At 40.9% G+C, this 19,077-nt stretch overlaps 1 protein-coding gene across 1 annotated transcript; it reads left to right on the top strand.

The window, feature by feature from the left end:
* The first annotated feature begins 505 nt into the window (after window positions 1-505).
* FKTN (fukutin) lies at window positions 506-18,526 on the top strand. Its single transcript, XM_082337240.1, has 10 exons — window positions 506-574; window positions 769-950; window positions 2,232-2,291; window positions 5,721-5,924; window positions 7,427-7,704; window positions 9,173-9,305; window positions 10,999-11,128; window positions 12,249-12,382; window positions 13,306-13,433; window positions 17,496-18,526. The coding sequence occupies exons 2-10, from the start codon at window positions 846-848 to the stop codon at window positions 17,707-17,709; spliced, it is 1,386 nt and encodes a 461-aa protein (XP_082193366.1). The 5' UTR covers window positions 506-574; window positions 769-845; the 3' UTR covers window positions 17,710-18,526.
* Window positions 18,527-19,077: the final 551 nt, after the last annotated feature.

Below are 19,077 nucleotides of genomic sequence, written 5' to 3'. Positions count from 1 at the left end.
ACTGTGTTTCAGTCTGGTACGGATCACAGGTTAGGAAGGTGATGCGTGGTTTGGCAGACAGCGGCAGCGAGGTCTCTGGGTGGTTGCCGCCCCCGCCTCGCTTGAACGGGGCGGCTCCCGCGGCCCAGCTGGCCGGGGACGCCGGGGGGGGCTCTCCCTCCCCGCCTCGGCCCCGGGCTGGGCAGGGGCGATGCTCCGCGGCCCGCTGCCCCCGCCGCCGCCGTGCATCGGCCTGCAGCGCCGGCGCGGTGCGGGGCCCGCCCAGCGGCCCCGGGCCGCCCCTCAGGGACCCCTGCGGAGCGCCCCCCGGGAGGGCGGCCTCGCGCTGCCCGCGCCGGGTGGCAGCGCTGCCTTACAGCCCGCGGAGTATTTTGATGTCTTTGACGTGTGTGTGACGCGAGCTTTTTGTATTGATAAAGAGGTTTGGAATCTGACGTGGCTGACTTGTCCTCCTTTTGTCTTCCGGCGGGGCGGGGCGGGGCGGGGCCGGCCCTCGCCGGGCATGCGCGCACGGCGGCGGGCGGCGCTTTACGGCCGCCGCGAAAGGCTGCCGGCGGCGGGGAGCGGCAGCGCGGTAAGGGCGGCCGGGCCGGCGGGTGGGAGCGGGGCGAGCCGGGCGGGGCGAGCCGGGCGGGGCGGGGCCGATCCCCGGGGTCCCCGCGGGGCTCCCGGGGGCCGCCGCGGCGGCCGGTGGGGGCCCGCTGGCTGCAGCCGGCGGGCTGGCGGCGCGGCCTGCTCAGCGCCCCGCTTTCCGCTGCCGGCGCGCAGGGAGGAGCTGCGAGACCGGAGAAGATGAGCGACGCCGCGCTGCTTCCAGGCGGTGATCGAGAGCGCCCCGAAGACTAATGCAGAAAATCAATAAGAACGTGGTCTTGGGGCTCCTTTCTCTGAGCAGCCTGGTTTTCCTCCTCTTCCAGCTCTACTATTACAGGTTCTACCTGTCGCAGAAGGTAAGAGCGCGCTGTCCTGCACAGGCTTGCTTTTGTGGAGTAGCCGAGTACAACGCCTGCTCTCTTCGGAGTCCTTTAGCAGCGCTAATGCCACCCCCAAACTCCCCTCATACGGCTAGCGATCCCGATGGCATGGGCATGAAGCGGCCGGGCAGCCCGAGCCGCTTTCTGGGGGCGGGGGGTGCAGTCGGGTTTCAGCCCGAGACTCAAGTCGCTGTGTCCCGTTGATCCTCAGATGAAATGCCCCTCGGTGTTCCCAGCTGCGGTTCAAGCCACCAAGGCTTTTAGTCTTCACAAGCCCTCCTACTCTTGTTAAGTGACAGTGAAAGTCAAACCAAGCGCTGTCTCAAAGCTTTTCTGAAGAAATAAGGAAGGCAGCACTTCTTGGTTGCAGGTTTTTCAACAGTGGTGCTTTTAAAACAAAACCCAGCTTTTTCCGCAGTTGTCTTAGCGCTTTGTGATTCAGTGTTCATAATTTTTTAGATGTTATAGATTAAATCCTGCTTTTATACCACCCGTGGAATGTTTAGATGAGTGTGATTTTCTGTAACAGAACAAGAGATAAATGTTACTGTAAATGAAATACTCTGTTTTTTTGATGGCTTCATAGTTTACAGTTGCAGTGCAGATTCAACAAAGGAACTCCTTGCAACTGTATACCTTCGTTTTATTTTTACAGAAGAACCGCGTAGGTATCATGTTTCCTGAGTTTGTTTTCTTTTATTTGAGGACATTCTCAATAAATGCAGGCAGTCTTAGTGCTAGGTGGTACCGCAACCTTTGACTTCTTTCTTACAGTTTCTGATCTTAAACAGCAAGGCTGTGAATGGGAAATTCTTCGTACTTCTGAAAAGCTGAAAGCTGAGCCACTAACTGAGCTTTATGATATGAGTATACTCTTTCAAATTTAATTCTCTAGGATTACATCTGGAAAGACTGAGGCATAGTCCTCAAACAGTGTTTGTCATCTTCCTATATTTACATTTACTGGCACACTGACTTAGAAACCCAAGGCCTGAGCATGCAATACTTGCATGTCTGTAAGTCCCCAAGGCTTGCGTTGTCCTTCTAAATGCGCTAAGGCAGAGCAGTTGTTTATGACTTCACATTCAGTATTGTAGTTGAGTAACCAGAGGTATAACCACAGCCATAATTATAAAGTGCTAACTGGATAAATGCCCCTGAATGTCCTGTTAAGAAGTCCCAAGCAAGGATTCAACTGAAACTTACTTTTTTTTTCTTTTCTTTCTCCCTCCTCCTCCCCTTCTTTGGTTTTGATAGAATGGAGCAGTTTTTTCAAAACTCCGAGGAAGCCACTCAGGCCAGGACAGCACTAGATGGGTATGTACAACATCATTGGTTCATACAGGTCTTCTGCAAGTCTCGGAGAACTCACACGGAATTGCAAACTCAGCGTCCAGTTCTCTTTCCTCTTCACTGAGGATTTTCAAGTATTAAGGACTAAGAGATACTTTCTTCCCTGAGTAAAGTTATGGAGTGTTTCAAAACATGAGTTTAAAATGGAGTTGAGAAATGGTTACAGCTTAGCAGCCTTTGCCTATGCAGTCCTTAGTAGTGTTCTTAATATTTTAAGAAGCAAAACTTGTTCTTTCTGATACAGAAGTTTTGATCCAGGCTTTTGTGTTCTTTCAGACTGAGTATTGAAAAGATTGTCTTATTTGACATGCAGCTTGTTTGATAGTCAGTAGCATGGTAAAAGAATCGGCTACAAGTCTCAGGTCACAGAATACCTCTTTGCTCACTCCAGTTGTTTAACCTGCTGCTCAGTGTTTTGTGTTACTTGCTTATGTTGGGTCATAAAGCTCTTCACAAGCAGGAAAATGTTACGTTTCAGCGTTCACTGGTTGCTGTATTCCAGTGTTCAGGAGCAGTGTTAGAAGTGCCATTAGATACTTGAAATGGGATATTTTTTGTTGTGTCTTAATTAAGGTTTGCAGGATTGACTGCAAACAAAACATCATGTTTGCCTCGGGCAATCAGGAGCTCCGTTATATTTACAGTTATCATTTGTTTGGAAACACTTTTACAGAAGTCTTTTGTTAACAGATCTCCCAGCGGAAGAACAGCACAGACAGTTAAAGAGAAAGGTGCCCTGGGAGCTGTCTGCCTTTCACTTTGAATGCAATAGGATAATGTTGCTAGTTAGCAAAATAGCTATTTTAAATAGCCTTTTTTCTGCTGAGCAAGAGGAAAGGTGCTCTGGTTAAGAGCTGTTCTTGGGAATGATCCAAACCAACTGCTCTGTGGACTGCTTGCTTGCACCAGGAATGTCTCACTATTTTTGGAAGTGGCACCTCGTGGAACCACCTACTGGGTGTTAGGTGACATGGTCACAGTGAGCTTCCCATCTGCCTGTCTGCGGACAGAGTTCTCATTAAGCTTTACCTTGATCTTACAGGATCATTAGTAAAAAAGCAGAATGCTCCATGGTCCTGTCAGGGACCTGTTGCACTTCAGGCTTTCTTCAGAGTCCTTGCATGATGGGTCCAAAATACCCTATTTGAACACATTTCTCTTAGCTGCTTGACATCACCACCATGTCTTTCTACCAATTATTTAAGTGTCAGCTAGAAGCCTCTGTTTCCCTGGAGAAGTGTGTTGTGGTTTAACCCCATCCGGTAACTGAGCACCACACAGCCGCTCGCTTACTCCCTTCCAGTGGGACTGAGGAGATAATCGGAAAAGTAAAAGTGAGAAAACTGGTGGGTTGAGATAAACACAGTTTAATAGGTAAAGCAGAAGCTGAGCACGCAAGCAAAGCAAGGAATTCATTCACTGCTCCCCATTGGCAGGCAGGTGTTCAGCCATCTCCAGGAAAGCAGGGCTCCATCACGTGTAATGGTTACTTGGGAAGACAAATGCCATCATGCCGAATGTCCCCTCCCTTCCTTCTTTTTCCCCCAGCTTTATGTGCTGAGCATGATGTCATATGGTATGGAACATCCCTTTGGTCAGTTGGGGTCAGCTGTCCTGGCTGTGTCCCCCTCCCAACTTCTTGTGCACCCCCAGCTTAGTTGCTGGTGGGGTGGGGTGAGAAGCAGAGGTGGCCTTGACTCTGTGTAAGCACTGCTCAGCAATAACAAAAACATCCCTGTGTTACCAACACTGGCACAAATACAAAACATAGCCACATACTAGCTACTATGAAGAAAATTAACTCTATCCCAGCCAAAATCAGCACAAAGTGACGGGGGGGAAGCAGGTCTTTTTGCACAGATTTGCTTCATGTTCATCAGTCTGATCTGCTAGTTTTAGTTACAGAAATAATGTTAGCACATCACTTACCTTTCAGCTCCATATAGTTAAAATCTAAGAGCGTAGCCTTGCCTCTGCCTGTGCAGCACATGTAGTGCTGCTGCCTAAATTCTCTTTGTTGATCCACATTCTGTCTTCATTCACGTTTTCATGCCGCTCTGAAGCGGAAGCCCCATGCCAGAATTGGAGGTTGGCCTGTGGAGTCTGTTGAGCAGACTTAGCAGCGGACAGGAGGAAGGTTAGAGCTTCAGTTAGAAAGCCAGGGTCAGCTTGCTCAACAGGTAGCTTGGGCAGTAGGCCATTGTTTTCCCTTATCGCACCTCTTCTGGAAACCTTGAGATGTAACAGACGTAGAGCCTGACAGTGCTGTTCTAAGCAAATGTTTTTTTTTCTAAGTAGAATGGTACTTCAAGTCATTAAATTTAGCTGTTACAGTTAAGTACATCAGCTACATTTTTAATAGCAGGTTGGCTGTGATTGCTGTAAATCTTCTGTGTGCCATGGACATTTAAATGTACTTGATCAAAATTCTTCACTGAGTCAAGTTAATAAATCCTCTCACCAGCCACAGGACCTTCTTGTTACAGCTTTTAACCCCTTATGCAATGTTGCTATGGTTGAGTTCCCTGGGTACACTAGTATCCAAAGACTGGATAGCACTCACTTCCTACCTTCTCACTGAATCACCCTTCCTATACAGCAGACATCGTGCCTGAGGTTTGGGGATACCGTTTGGGAGTGGGTCAGAAGCCTTGCTAAAGTCAAGGTATGAACAGTGTCCATTGCTCTTGCCTTGCTCACAGATTTCTTCAAAGGCAGTCAGTCTGATTAGGTGCAGTTTGCCTTTGGCTGGATTTCCCAATCACATTCTTGTCCTTCATGTGCTTGGATGTGACTTTCCAGGGGCTTTTGCTCCAGAAGGTTCCTGGGGACTGAGATTAAGGTGACCAGAGTTCCCCAGATACTCCTTTTTGAAGACTGCATGAGATTTACCTTTTCTCAGATTTGAGGAACAGCTCCTGACCACTGTGGCCTTTCAAGCTGTTGCAGAGCAGCCTCGGAATGACATCAGCCAGCTCCCTCAGCACCCACATGTGCTGATCCTGTAATCTCTAGTTGATTCAAGTGCTTTCTAACTCAATCTAGGGCTGGAAAGAGTCTCGAGTTTAGCCTAGAGTCCATTCTCAGGTCTAGCACTCTAGTGTTAGAGTGCTTTAACTTGTAGAAAGTTATAATCAAAGCTGAAAGTTTTTTCCTCTAGTTTTAGAGATCTGGTAAGCCTGAGAGCAGCCTGTTCTTCTGAAAGAGAAAATTTCCATTTCCACACTTGTTCATGGAAGTAAAGTACACACTCAGAAAAAGTATTGGGAGATAAGATTTCCTTCTGTCAGTGGGTTGGGTTTTCTTTCCTTCTGTCAAAGAGCATTAAGGTATTAACCTTTGTATGCTTAAAGATGGTGTTTCTAACTTCTAATCTTATCCTCTGTCAAACAGCACGTGGTTAGGAAATTCCTAGGTTTAATATCCAGTCACAATATACCGGTGTATTTGATCGATCCTTTGATTCTGGGACTGGTTGATAAAGACATTGAACGGATCAGAAGTTCTCCTAATGGTCCTAGTCCAGAGTGCAAGTACTTTTGTGCTCCAAGAGACTTTACTACGTTTGCACTACTGGACAAAACCTGGAAACATGAAGTAAGTGCCTTTTCTTCAGTTCACATTTGTGTATTGTAATGCATTCAGCAGTTCTATGATTTTGTGACATAATGCTTTCATGTTTGTATCAAGGCCTCTGAATTCATTGCGAGGAAATCTCATAAAGGTATTGGTAGAGGAAACTTTTCTTTTTAACATAAAAGGTATCCAGGCACTAGCCTGGACACATTAAGAGTCATTTACAGATAACTAAAAGTTTTTAGAAGCTGTCTGCAATATTCATAAACACTTGTAGTAAGAGGCCACACCAAAAAGAAAAAAGAAGGTGGTCTGTTAGAAAGGAAGAAGGAAAATGTTAAGCCTGTAATGTAGATACAGCTGTAATAAATCTCGAGTTTGGGGATCTATCAAGGAGGAAATGCAGGTATTGATGTAACCAGGCTAGAAAGATTATCAATGTCTGCTGGTTTACATTTCTTTTAGTACATCCTTGTACTTAACACCATTTTATTTTGTCACTTAGTGTATTGGTATCTCTGCTTTTCTTAGGTGTTCTGAGACTTTTAAACGGATGTGTTAAAAATAGAGGCGTACTATGTGATGGACAAAATGGAATCCAAGATTAATTCCATCAATTAAGTGTCATCTGGAAACATTTATTAGAATAATTTATACAGACTAAAGATACCAGTGACAAACAGCTTTTTTTTTTTTTTTTTTTTTTTTTTTTTTTAAGAAAAAGCAGAAGACTAAAATGGTCTGTGACTATTTTACTGCAGAAGTCCCACTCAAGTGAAGAGTGGTGGCACTCTGGTTCTGATCAGGGAGTTGTTTTACCTGTAGCTGTAAAGGAGTTAAAGACACTGAGAGTAAGGTTGTGTGGCAGCACACTAACATAAATCCATCCCCCCATTCCTTTGTGGCTCATTGATAGTATCTGTAGCATCCAGAGGAGAAGCTGATATGCCTGTATAAAACACTTCAAGGGGGGGAGTAACTGAAAGGGTCTTCAGATGCTGATTGGTTCTTTTCTTATCAGCCAGAATTTCATTCCCTTTTTTTATGGAAATATGAAAGCCTGTTACCTAGTGCAACATTCGGTGTTTAGTGAGATTTAGACAAATTTATTATGTACATAATAAAAGAAGATTTTGCAGTAATCGTTTTTGTATTAGTGGTATCATTATTCGAGGACTTAAAAATGCCAAGTTCGGCACAAGTGTAACTTGAGAGAACAGTTTGAGGGTGCAGAGAAGGGTGCTATGGCAAGGAGCAAACCTAGTCCAAGCACGGCTTACAACATTTATTTGTTGTTTTATTGAATAATTTGAGGGACAAAATTTAAGACAAGGAAATACCATGGTTGGAATTGCTTGTGGTTGCTGATCTTTAAGTTTTTAGAAATTTTTGAGTAGTTTGTGCTTAAGTCTGATTAGAAAATGAAAATTGGGAATAAAATCAGTTAATAATAAGCATTTAGCATTCAATTTTGGTTTCTCTGATCTTTAGTTTCTCTCTCTCTCCCTCTCTCTCATTTTCAGGTGGGCCTTTTTAGAACTGCTGAGAAAATGGGGTTCCAATGGCTAAAGATTATAAACAAGGACCCCCGCTTGGATGGGATGGATGACCTGTCTGGGATTGAAATACCCTTGCACTACATATTTAAACTGGCATCTCATGCCATTCACCTGGTGGTCTTCTATGAGAGGAGTGGTAATTATCTCTGGCATGGCCCCCTGAGGCTCAAGCAACATATGGACAGAAAGTTTGTGCCTTTCCGGAAACTCCACTTTGGTCGCTACCCTGGAGCGTATGAAAAGTGAGTTCATAACAGAGGAGGCAAAAAGCCATAATGGCACTTCCAAAATAACTCCTTTCTCTTGTGTATAAAATTACTCTCTTTCCTGAAGTCAGATTGTAAAATTTAGCTCGTGTATATTTCAGCTCTCAAAGTGCAGGTAAATTAAGGTATGGAGGTAAATCCAGTTCTGTTTACCTGAAAAGAAGAGCTTCCCACCATTTATAAATTAAGAACTACATTTTAGAGGAAGTAAATTGCTGTGTAGCCAGGTCGAAGCAGGCAGAAAGGTGAGAGGAGAAGAAGAAATAGTCATGACTGAGGTTGAATGTACCAGAGGATCTTCTGCTACAGTCAGTGGTTTGCCATTAATATGTTTAAAAGTTTGAAATCTGTTGATAGCCATCTGTGCTATCAACACAGGGGTAAAGTAGAAGTAGAAAGAAACTTAGTACTAGCTGATACATATCTGGTGTTCTTTCTATAATGATATGTGTCCAAAATTTGAATACAGATATGGAACATTAAATGAAATGGGGAAGCAACAGAAATCCATTCAATAATAGTCCAAATAACCAGTGTTAAAGAACATGAATAAAGAGAGGTGATATTTGTACCACAAAGACATGTGCCAATCATTGTGTCTAACCCATGCTCTTAACGTGCTGAGGGGACTCCTTTCTTGCATAAATGTTTGAATTGGTGGTGTTATTTTTCCATAGCCTTATGCTTAAACTTTGCATTACATTGGTAGAGTTACTGTAAATGTCTGCTTTTTTTTATAATGCTTTCAATAGCAGCATTTCTGGAAATACAGATCATGGCAAATCTTGTCACTATTTTTGAAACTAAGTGCATACCGCTAGGCTTTGAGAACATTGTTCCTGTAGGGTATGTATATATGTCATAAGTCAGAGAAAAACAGCCAAAAATTTCACAGATCAAAATAAATCTGTTTAACTTTTTCCTTAAAATTGACATCATTCTTTCTTCCTTTTAAAACATGGAATCTGTACCGGTTGTGTGCCTAAACATTTGAAATCGACTGTGTAAGCTGTTAAATATCACATTTCATTCATTGTGAAGGCTGAACAGTTTTTAAATTTTAAATGTGAATAGCTTCAAAGAACAGGGTAAAATTTGGTTCTTAAGTGCATGCTGTACTTTAGACAACCAAATAAATAGCCTGAATTTTCAAATGCACTGAACAACAGCTCTGAACAGATTCGGTGCACATCATGAGTCAGTAAAGGAATCAGTGGTCTGACTAACTATGGGCATCGAATTTCTTTTTAAACAAAATTCGGAAGTGTATGAGGAATTTGTTGAAGCTCTTGTTCTTCTTTTATAATTGGTTTTGGGTGCATTTGGACAGAGGAATCACTGCCAGTAGTATGCATTAAGATTTTAACTTGAGCTAGATGAAAAAGTGTCCTGTAGTTTGTAAAGGAATTGAATGGGGTAATGTGTCATCTTTCTTTCCCTGCAGGCCAGAACTTCTGCTTGTTTCCATTGATGACTTAAAAGTTCAAATTCCAAAAAATCCATCCAGTTTTCTAGAACAGATGTCACACTCTAGATTTCTTGAATGTAGGTACAGAGAAGCTCGGGCTTTCTTTCAGGTTAGTGGTAATCAGGTAGTGTCTCTGAGATGTATGTTTTCACTGATTGACCCAAACCTACAAACAGTTCATTGTTCTTTACCTAGATGTGGGACTGTTTGCATACATAAAGCTAAATACAGCCTCTGAGACTCAATGCACAGAGTTTAGTAAGTGGTAATAAAACTAAAACTTTAACTGAAAATCATGGTCTGTCTTTTTTACTTCTGAGGACATTTTTTTTCATTTTCCAAAACTTTGGAAATAAGAGGTAACCAGCATGTCCATGGTTTTCACACATTGCTACTGTTAAATAGAAAATGTAAATAAGTAAATATTAAATAAGTAAATAAGTAAAATTCATGTAAATAAGTCTAAGATCTTGTGTATGTTTATAGTTGAAAGTCTTCCTTATGGCAATTCTCAAAGTTCTGAGTAATATTTCATGTTATATTCTTTTGAACCATGCACTGCAGTTGCATGTTCCTAGTTCGGTTTATTTGATTCATTCCAAAATTACTTACTTCATTGCTTTTTGACCATGTAAGCTAATGTTTTCACCACTGTTTAGAGCATTATTTTAAAAATATTGCTACCTGATATAGCAGATGGTAGAAAACTTTCTGCTGCAGTATGGAGAGCATTTTGTCCTAACTTGAAAAGGGCCAAGATATAAACTGGTCAAGAGTTACCACAATTAAGACTGTGGAGTCAGAATCAGGTGACTGAATTTGAGCCATATCTGATTTTGTGGAAGGAGGAAAAAAGAGGACACTAGAGGTTCCATTCTTCAGACATTTGAGGTCTTGGGGAAGGGAGTTCTCAGGGAAGGGAAGACCATCCTTGTTCAGCCTAGTAGGCTGTAGCTCCCTGTGCGTGTAACAGGACAACTACTATACCCAAGGGTACCTGTGTGTTGTCACTGCACCTGTACAGGACAGAAATTGTAAGCATGCTCCACTTCAGCTCTAAAACCTCCAGGCAGGAATTGCCACAGGCAGAGAAAATGTGCCCCAGAAGGTATATTGAACTTTGCTGGAGGTTTAATGTTGAAATAAGCAGCTGGCATCTGTTTTGAAAAGTAAGTATTCATTTCAACTGTTTGTTGCCCAAGAGCTCTTAATGAAATCAGTCATGACGCTGAGTGGTGCGTTGTTCCTGTGTTTGATTTGGTAATGTTTGCCCAGACTGCCATGTTGTTTTTGGCTTTGCATTACAGAAGATCTTGCCACAGTTGTACCAGAAAGATGGGCATGATTTTCTGTTCACATTGTTTCTACTATATGGCAGAAGTTGTCAACATCCAGTTGTAACACATGGTGGCACCAAATAAACTAATGTGCTGGAAGTAACTAATTCTGTCGCTGTTTTCCCCTGGGCTGTGGGTATTGGCTTCAGCACATGCAGAACTAGGGTTCATCTGTGGTGTTGCCAAGTGCTGAGAATCAGTGTCTAATACATCTATTCTTATTCTCTTTTACTGTGACTTTACATTCAGCTAGTTTGGAAGAACTGCAGGTTGATGTTTCAGAGTTTAAATTTTAACTTGTCATTCTAGTGCATGTTCTCAAACTGGGCTGTACATGTGAAAACAGATACTGCCCAGATATGAGTTAAGTCCATTTTTAAAGGTCATTTTTTCTTAGGACACAGAAAAATGAAGGGACAAGTTTGCTCTTCGGCAATAGCTTGCTTATCTTCCTTTGCCTTCCAGCTGTATCCTGATGATGCTTCTCTTGATGCAGTGGAGTTTAGAAAAAAAGCAAAATCCTTGCTCCATCTGGCTGCCCTGACACTGAATAACTTAGGAGTAAAGTTCTGGCTGAGCAGTGGAACATGCCTTGGTAAAACATTTGTGTTATATTGCATTTTTAAACTCATCTGAAATGTTAAACATTTCATCTTCTATTGCTTATGATGTCAGCTGAGGTTAGCAGCTAAATGTACCAAGTTGGAAGGTAATATGTGACATTAGCTGTATTGAAATAGGCCTTTTTGCTCCTGACAAAATGCTTTTTCTTTAGAAACTTGAGCCTTTGAGGTGCTGAGCGAATTTCCAGTGAAGCATTTAATGTTGTTAGCAATTACCTGTGTTGATCACTCTTAGAAAGTAATCAGCAGTTCCCTAAATTGTGTGGCTTAGAATTTACTGAAGTGCCAGTTGGAAAACACAGTGATGGGCACATATTTCTGCTGTTCATGTAGACTCTCACCTGATTTTTTCTTCCCATACAATTTCGTGCTTATCGCTGACTTTAAAAATATAGTTTACATTTATTTACTTATTTTAAAACACATCCTTTTAATAAAATGTCAGCCTGTTAGAGTATGTACTGCAAGTTTTCAATTCTGCTAAAGGTGGAAGTAGTATCTTATCACTGGTAAAGATTCTTTTATTATTGAAATAGGTTTTGAAAACTCGTGTGTGTGCACATTTGATAATTTTCTGAATGAAGAGTTATTAAAAGCTGCTTTAATGAAGCAGACAAAAGGATGTCCCATGTGTTTTACTGTTTTGCAATGGTGCTTGAAAGGTGATTAACATCTCAGATACTGTTTAAAATAATAGTTTCAAATTAAAAGCACAGCTGTAGTCCCCTAACTGTTCATTGCTGATTAGATTTGGGCCCAGATAAAGAATATATTTTCTTTAAAGACAGATTAGAAAACTGCAGATATTTTATCTTTGAAAGAGTTGGTGTTTTCTCTCTAATTCTTGGCTTTCTGGAGGAAATAGCTAGCTGTCAGTGCAGTAATATTTGTTTTCTTCGATGTGGTTCATTTCATACTAGAGAAAGGCAGAAGTATTGTTTATGGTTTATGATAACTCAAAGATCTCTGCCTGGTGACCTTATGGCAGTTCATTTTTATGTTGCTTTTGTTCTGTTGATATATTTCTCATGTCCCTGAATTAACTAGCTTTCCCCCTCCCCTTCCCCCCCCCCCTTTTTTTTTTTTCCTCAGGCTGGTATAGACAGTGCAATGTCATTCCTCACAGCAAAGATGTGGATTTGGGAATCTTTATAAGGGACTACAAAGCAGATATCATTCCAGCCTTTCAGAAAGCAGGGTTACCACTGAAGCACAAATTTGGCAAGGTGTGTAGATAGTGAACAATTTGCTTCATGTGTCTTTCTGTAGGCTCATAAGTTTGAGTATAAACGCAAATCACTTATGTAGAAGTGGGTATCTGAAGTGTCCTTGGCAGACGTTTACTCATTAGGGTTTTACCTAAACATAGAATCTTGTTGATTTTTGTGTGTTTTCTTGGACAGTGTATGAGAAAACACCTTTCTTAATAGCTTCAGCCCTGTTTGGGGAGTCTGAATTGCACCTCAGAAGAAGCTTTTAATAAATTTTAAAGGGGTCTAATCTGTGTCAGTGGTGCTAGGGAATCTTAAGAATCAAGGTAGAATTAGTCTTTGAGATTGGATGAGTTTTGTCACACAGGAGGATTGGTGATGGCTCTGAGATTATCTGTAGCCCTGTGTGTAAAACTAGCAGAAAGGGAAGGATGGCTTGAGGTGGGCACTGGGCTTGTTCATTATTAGCTTATGTGGATCTTTGTTTAGGTTTTTCAGAGTGTAAGCTGCAGAATGGTAGAGAGAAGAAACACAATTACAGGAATATGTTCATGTACGGGAATAAATACAGTTCGAGTGATAATATCATTACTGGTGCTAGTGAGTGTTTTATCATAGAGGAAGTGTGTTAAATGAAGACACGTACTAATCATGTGTTTATTCACTGAGATTATTTTGCTTGTGGTGGAGGACAAGGAGATGGTGCTGAAGCTTTTGGAGCTAAAGGGAAGAAAGAGAAGGTAGTCCCACCGCGGTGCAGAAAATTTCCAGTGTTTCAAGGAATCAAAAAAAAAAATCGCAGAATTAGTGTATTTTCTTCAGTTAGGATAGGAGTCATTTTGCATACTTGACCAAAATAAATTTGTTTTCCAAAACCTGCTGACATAAGTAGCTCTGTATTTTTATGAGTATATACAGTGTGTATTTTTGTCTTGCAGGTAGAAGACAGCTTGGAACTCTCTTTCCAGGGAGAAGATGATGTGAAACTTGATATTTTCTTCTTCTATGAAGAGGATGACCACATATGGAATGGAGGAACTCAGGCCAAATCGGGCAAGAAATTTAAGTATGAACTGGATTTGTACCTCTAATAGGAAAGAAATTGAAGAAATTAGTGTTTAGTGTTGGCATTTTGTGTGTTGTGTTATTGCTTGGCAAAGTCTGTGCTCTTTGTGGAAAAGGCAGTTATCAGAGGAGAATCAGTGGAGATTTTGCGCTTTGAGACCAGAGAAGTAGAAAGAGAACAATACTGGGCCTTCCTAGAGAGGTGCTGGGCTTGTCAAATGTCAATTCCCTCGTGAAATCAGAAGCGGTGCTGGCATGTCATGTATCAAGCAGATCTTACCTGGGCTGTGACAAGCTCTGAGTTAAACAAACAGCTAAGATGAGGAAGAAGTCTCTAAAACTGTGTTTGCACAAACTAATTTTGCAGTAAAGAATGAATCCTTAGGCATCTGTCTCAATGACAGATAGTTATGGCAGAAAGCCTCAACTGTCCTTGCAAAGTAAACCCCATAGTTTTGGATTTTGTGGTAATGATTTGGAATACTTTATTGACTGTAATGTTGTGACAGCAGCGCAGATGACTACTGCAGACCTTGTTGTGCATGTTCTGAAAACGGAATTTTAAGTAGGATCTCACATTTCTTGCTTCATACCTCTTAGTATTAAATCAGCAAATAAGTGCAACAGCTTCCTAATCTACTCAGCAAACTGAATATAGGTTTTGATAACTACATTTGTTTCCTTCCATCACCCACCTTAACTCAGAAGGAGACCGTTGCAGACTAGTTGAAAACCTTCTTGACTTCTATAGGATTTCATTATCTTTCATATTTTGCCTGAACTGCATTTGCTTGTATTTAGCTAATGGGAACTCAGTGTACACTGTCATCCAGATGGTGATAATGTCTGAGTCCTTGTCTTAGTTATCTTTGTTCTGAAGTGATAAACAGAGATTGGGGAAGATATTTTGATGACGAGGGTCAAGAGGCACACTTAGAAAAGAGACTAACGGAAGAATTCTTGGAATATTCCCACAGAAAATGTGCTATGTTGCAGATTGTTTTTCTTAGAATACAGCAACAATTTTATGGTTTTCCAAAGCAGGCTTAATGTCTGCTTTTCCGTACAAGATTTTGGAGGGTTTTGTGTGATGCATTCTGAGGAGGAAGCTGATAAATAAATTCCTTTCCTTTCTTTGTGCTTCTGTTGTGTCTAAATTGCAATAGCTGTTTCTGTGCCAGTGGAGTTGACATGCTCCTTCAAAACTCCCTTGTAGCATCAGACCTTAGGTACTTGAGAGCTGTTTTGTCCCCCCTTTGATGTGACTGGTCCAATGTATGAGAATAGAAGGTAGATGTGAACCTGTGCTGTGCTCCAGCTCCTGTATCCTAGGATATTACAGCTCTTTTGGAACTCCAGCTTTCATAAACCACTTTCCTTTTCTTGTAGCCTAGTACTTATTTTTGGTGGTAATTTTTTTTCAAAGTTTACAAACATGGCTTTCTAGTTCAATAAGAACTAATTTGCTTAGACATAGCAGTGTAAAGAAGCCTGTAATTCTGAACTGATGTTTCTTAGGCATAGTTTACTTAATCCATACAGAAAAGGAGGAAGAAAATGCTTGTTTACCATGATAAAGGCTCCAAGCCCTGACAGAACATGGCTGTTCAGAAAGCTTAGCCAAATAATTCCAGATACATATTATTCCAAATACCTTCTCAGAAAGCGAAAAAAGATCACAGCTTTTTAGCTGTAAGATGTGATGATTTAGCATGCTTGATCTGTAGGCCTGAAACACCAGAATGACCCTCAATTTTGCTTGGTCTTCAGTCCTTTCAAAATTCTGGGGGACAGTAAAGTGAGGAGGTCAGTCAAAAGAGAAGTGGTTGTTTGATCATGCAGAATCCTAAGTCCATGTTAACAATTTAGGAATTAGGAATAAAGGAATCTCACCAGTTGTTTATGTGGTATCAGAAGAGATATTGGTTGCTACTAGATGATCACAGGTAAGGGAGGGAGTTCTATTCCAAGATATTTATGTTTTTAAAAATGAAGGGTAAAAGACATTTTCTTCAGAAAGCTATGTATTTGCACAGACATACTTTCTATACATCTTGCTAAATAAAAGTATGAAGAATGAAAGTATTTCTCATTTAGAGACTAAAATATTTTTCATTAGTCATTTTTAGTCTCTGTTTCCTTGGAAAGCTCGTTTCTAAACCTCACAAGTCTGGTTGTTTGGTTTGCATTTTCATGTACACAAATACTTCCTCAACATTGCAGACACAAGCAAGTGTGTACATGCTCCTTGTCTTGGAGTTACAGCAATTGAGACCTCCTGTTTGGTTACAAAACTAATGCTGGACGGTTGCATTCTTCAGCAGAGAATAAGTATTTACAAAAACTGAATCTGTGAATCAAATCTATACTGTATGCTTTAATCCTTAAAATGAGTTAATTCTGTAGGTTCTTAACATAGAGGATTTTGTGTAACCATAAAATCTTATCAGTACTTTTATGTCCAAAGATTGATGAGACTGAAATTGGAAGAAAAAATGGTGAGCAGTGTATATGTACAAGAGTACATAGCCTTATCCCAGCCACTTGGAATGAACAAACAATGAGCAAGGATTCCAGTAGTGTGAAGCATCGCTGAAAGCTACATTTTTCATCAGTGAATGTAAACATTTGATATTAATAATAGTTAAGTAATTATTTTGGTGAAACTTCCAGCTGACCTTTTAATTTGCAGATGAGTTTATTTAAATTATCCATTGGTTCTCCTTAGAATTATTATTCAGAATTCACTCTCCGGAGGATATATTATTTTAGTGGTTTGCTGATGGCTTTTGCGTGTGCACACCCACTTCAGTTCTGATAGATGAACAATTTTCTGGGTTAATAACAGATAAATAATAGCTATTTGATGATTATAGATCAACTAATAAAGTTTGTTTACTGTGTTTTCCCCTTGGTAGCTGGCGTTTTTTTGCTTTTTAGTTTAGTTTGGAACTAATAAGTAATCTCTGGATATATATCCAAAAGTGCTTGATCACTTTTTTCTCTCCCTCCATTTAAGGCATAAAAGCAAGGTTATTTTATTTTCTGAAACTGTTTGCTCAGCGCTTAGAAATAAAATCAGTTTTATGCTTAGAGGGGCACACAGGGTTTCTAATTCATGCAAATGCACAAATCTTTCAATGTTCTTTTTCAAAAGGTGTAAGTGCTTATGCTTTAATTTTAACCTGTGAAAAGGAATTTTAAGATCACTTTTCTTCTGTGGAAGAATTCACAGCTTCAGAAGTGGGAGTGATCCTCTGCAGGAATAGTACATAGTCTTTGGTATTTACTTGTTTAACACATCAACTCTTGACACGGGGCTCCTATAGGATGTCATTCTCATCAAACTGTGAAATGTACCTGTGAACTTCCACTGGTGTAAGCATACTTAGAGGTAAGGCTTATGTTGGCCCTTCTACAGAAAAAAACAGGTACAGAACAAGGTCAGTTTGGTAGAATAAGTTATTTTTTAAATTTGAATGGGCTGAGACTGTTTCAGAAAGTACAGCGTGACAGCAGTACCTTAATTCTTTGCAGCCACTCCAAGTCTGGCACCATGTTTAAACGTGGGCAGTGAAGGGGAATTGCATGCTTTGTTTGGTAAGATTGAAGACAGGTAAAAACTTTTTTTTAAAAACGGCCTGACTCATAATGCAGTATTCAATGCTGCTTTTCTCAAAATCTCCCCTACCAGATAACCTGTATCATCCTCTTGACACCCTTCTAAATGAGGTAACTGTTAAATCCAGTTTGTAAGTGGAAAAGTAGAAACAGTGATGAAGTGATTTCCTATAGGTGGCAGAATTATATGGGAATAAGCAGAAAAAGAATTAGAAATGCTCCTTCCTGAGAACAGGTGGCAAACGTTAACCACTTACTGTTGATAAAAACACCTCTGTCCAGAATGTAAATAATATTTCATAGATAGGAAGCTATGAAATAACGAAAAAAATTATTATAAATATAACATGGCCACTCTGCAGTTGCTTGCTTTCTCCATGAATTTATTTAGAGGTGTATTTCAGTCTTCTGCCAGTGACCATGTTCTTTTGTTCTGACACAGGTATCTCTTTCCAAAGTTCACTCTGTGTTGGACTGAATTTGTAGAACTCAAGGTACACGTGCCCTGTGAAACCCGTCAGTATGTTGAAGCCAACTATGGCCCAGACTGGAAGGTTCCTGTGAAGACGTGGGACTGGAAGAGCTCACCGTCCAACGTGCAGTATAATGGTATCTGGCCTGTCGATGAATGGGACGATGTTATTCAGATCTACTGACCACCTGACTGCTAATAGAGCATGCCTGCTATCCTTGATGCCTTCGGGAAACAGGAAATTACAAACCGACAGTTTCAAGATCTGTTCCTTTCATAACTTCTCATCTGTTTCCTAAGGAGGCGTTCACCTTTTTTTTCCTTAACAGGTTTTTTTTTTCACCTTCATCATGCATCTTCCAGGTAGTTAAAGGAAAAGATTAAAGGCAGGTCGTGGCAACTGAAGAGAAGGGAAGCTGAAAGAAAAGCTGCACAAAGGGAATAGAGAAGAAGCGTTGCAGTAAACATACGGGAAGTTGACTACTTAAATGTAAAGAGTGGCCAGACGGCTTAGACTTTCCTGGGACCATCAAAAGCTTGGGACTGTTCACTTCTCAAGCTTAAGAGAGGGATAGGATGGAAAAATCCCAAAGAAGTTCCTCTTTTTTCAGAGGAGATCCTGTGAATATTCAACTTTTAAACACCAGAGGTATGAGTACCTCACATGTGCTTGATCGGAGACTGATGTATCCCTACAGTATGTAACAAGTTGCTCTTGGGAGTGGAATCTTTGTTACACAGAACCCGTGTGACCCACCTGCTTTACATGTAGGAGGTATTGGTTAATGGTGTAATACTAAAAGAATGGAAGGAGAAACTATCCACGTCAGAGATCTTCTGGTAACAGTTGGGTTTTTTGTGAACTAACCACTGCATGCAGTTATGACAGGGAATGTTATCTGCCTTTTTTCTTCTTTTTTTCTCTTTTAAGAACATGAAGGTGCATGCCATAGGGATGCCTTTCCCATGAAAAAATAAATATTCTGGTTTTGATGTCCCAATTAGTGTGTTCTCTATGTAGAAGTTTTGGCTACATTTTAGAAAATTATAGCTATCCCTGTTTTCTTACAAGTAGATCAAAATGGGAGTATTCATAGTTTTCTGTTTAACATAGGCTCATAGAACAGAGAATCGCAGCTCTTTTCTCTAAGTGTAAGCAGAAGTGTGTACAAATACCAACTGTTCCATCAAATTTGCAGTAGCATAACTGCAAGTGAAGTGTTAGTGTAACAGTAGGCTTTGGATGGGAAGAAAGTGGAAGCCTGACAACTCTCTCCTCCTGCTTCTGCTTGTGCTTTTGGTCAATGAAATAAGCTTTCTTTTTCGGTATTTTGGAGAGGGATAATAGCTTGCATATGAGCGTGTGTGTCCAAGTTTGTTCCAGTCCTGCTGTGCAGGGAAGACAAGGGCACTAGAGCTTCTGGTGTGAGTTACAGCTATAATATATGGTACAGAGCAAGTGTTTGTGAACCAGTGTCAAGGTGCTGAATGGAGCATACGTTTACTTGCAACAAACTGGTATCCATTCTTTCCTTGCTAAAGCAGAAAGGCT

Source organism: Platalea leucorodia (genome assembly GCF_965183815.1).
Source record: "Platalea leucorodia genome assembly, chromosome: Z".
NCBI classification, from domain to species: Eukaryota; Metazoa; Chordata; class Aves; order Pelecaniformes; family Threskiornithidae; genus Platalea; species Platalea leucorodia.
Note: the sequence above shows the minus strand (reverse complement) of the source record. Positions and strands in the feature narration are given on the sequence as shown.

Bases quoted from the DNA above. Each gene is read 5' to 3' on its own strand.
- FKTN (XM_082337240.1), top strand. From the start codon at position 846: ATGCAGAAAATCAATAAGAACGTGGTCTTGGGGCTCCTTTCTCTGAGC. The intron at 2,292-5,720 runs GTATGTACAACA...TCTGTCAAACAG, and splicing joins GCCAGGACAGCACTAGATGG to CACGTGGTTAGGAAATTCCT. The intron at 9,306-10,998 runs GTTAGTGGTAAT...TTTGCCTTCCAG, and splicing joins AAGCTCGGGCTTTCTTTCAG to CTGTATCCTGATGATGCTTC.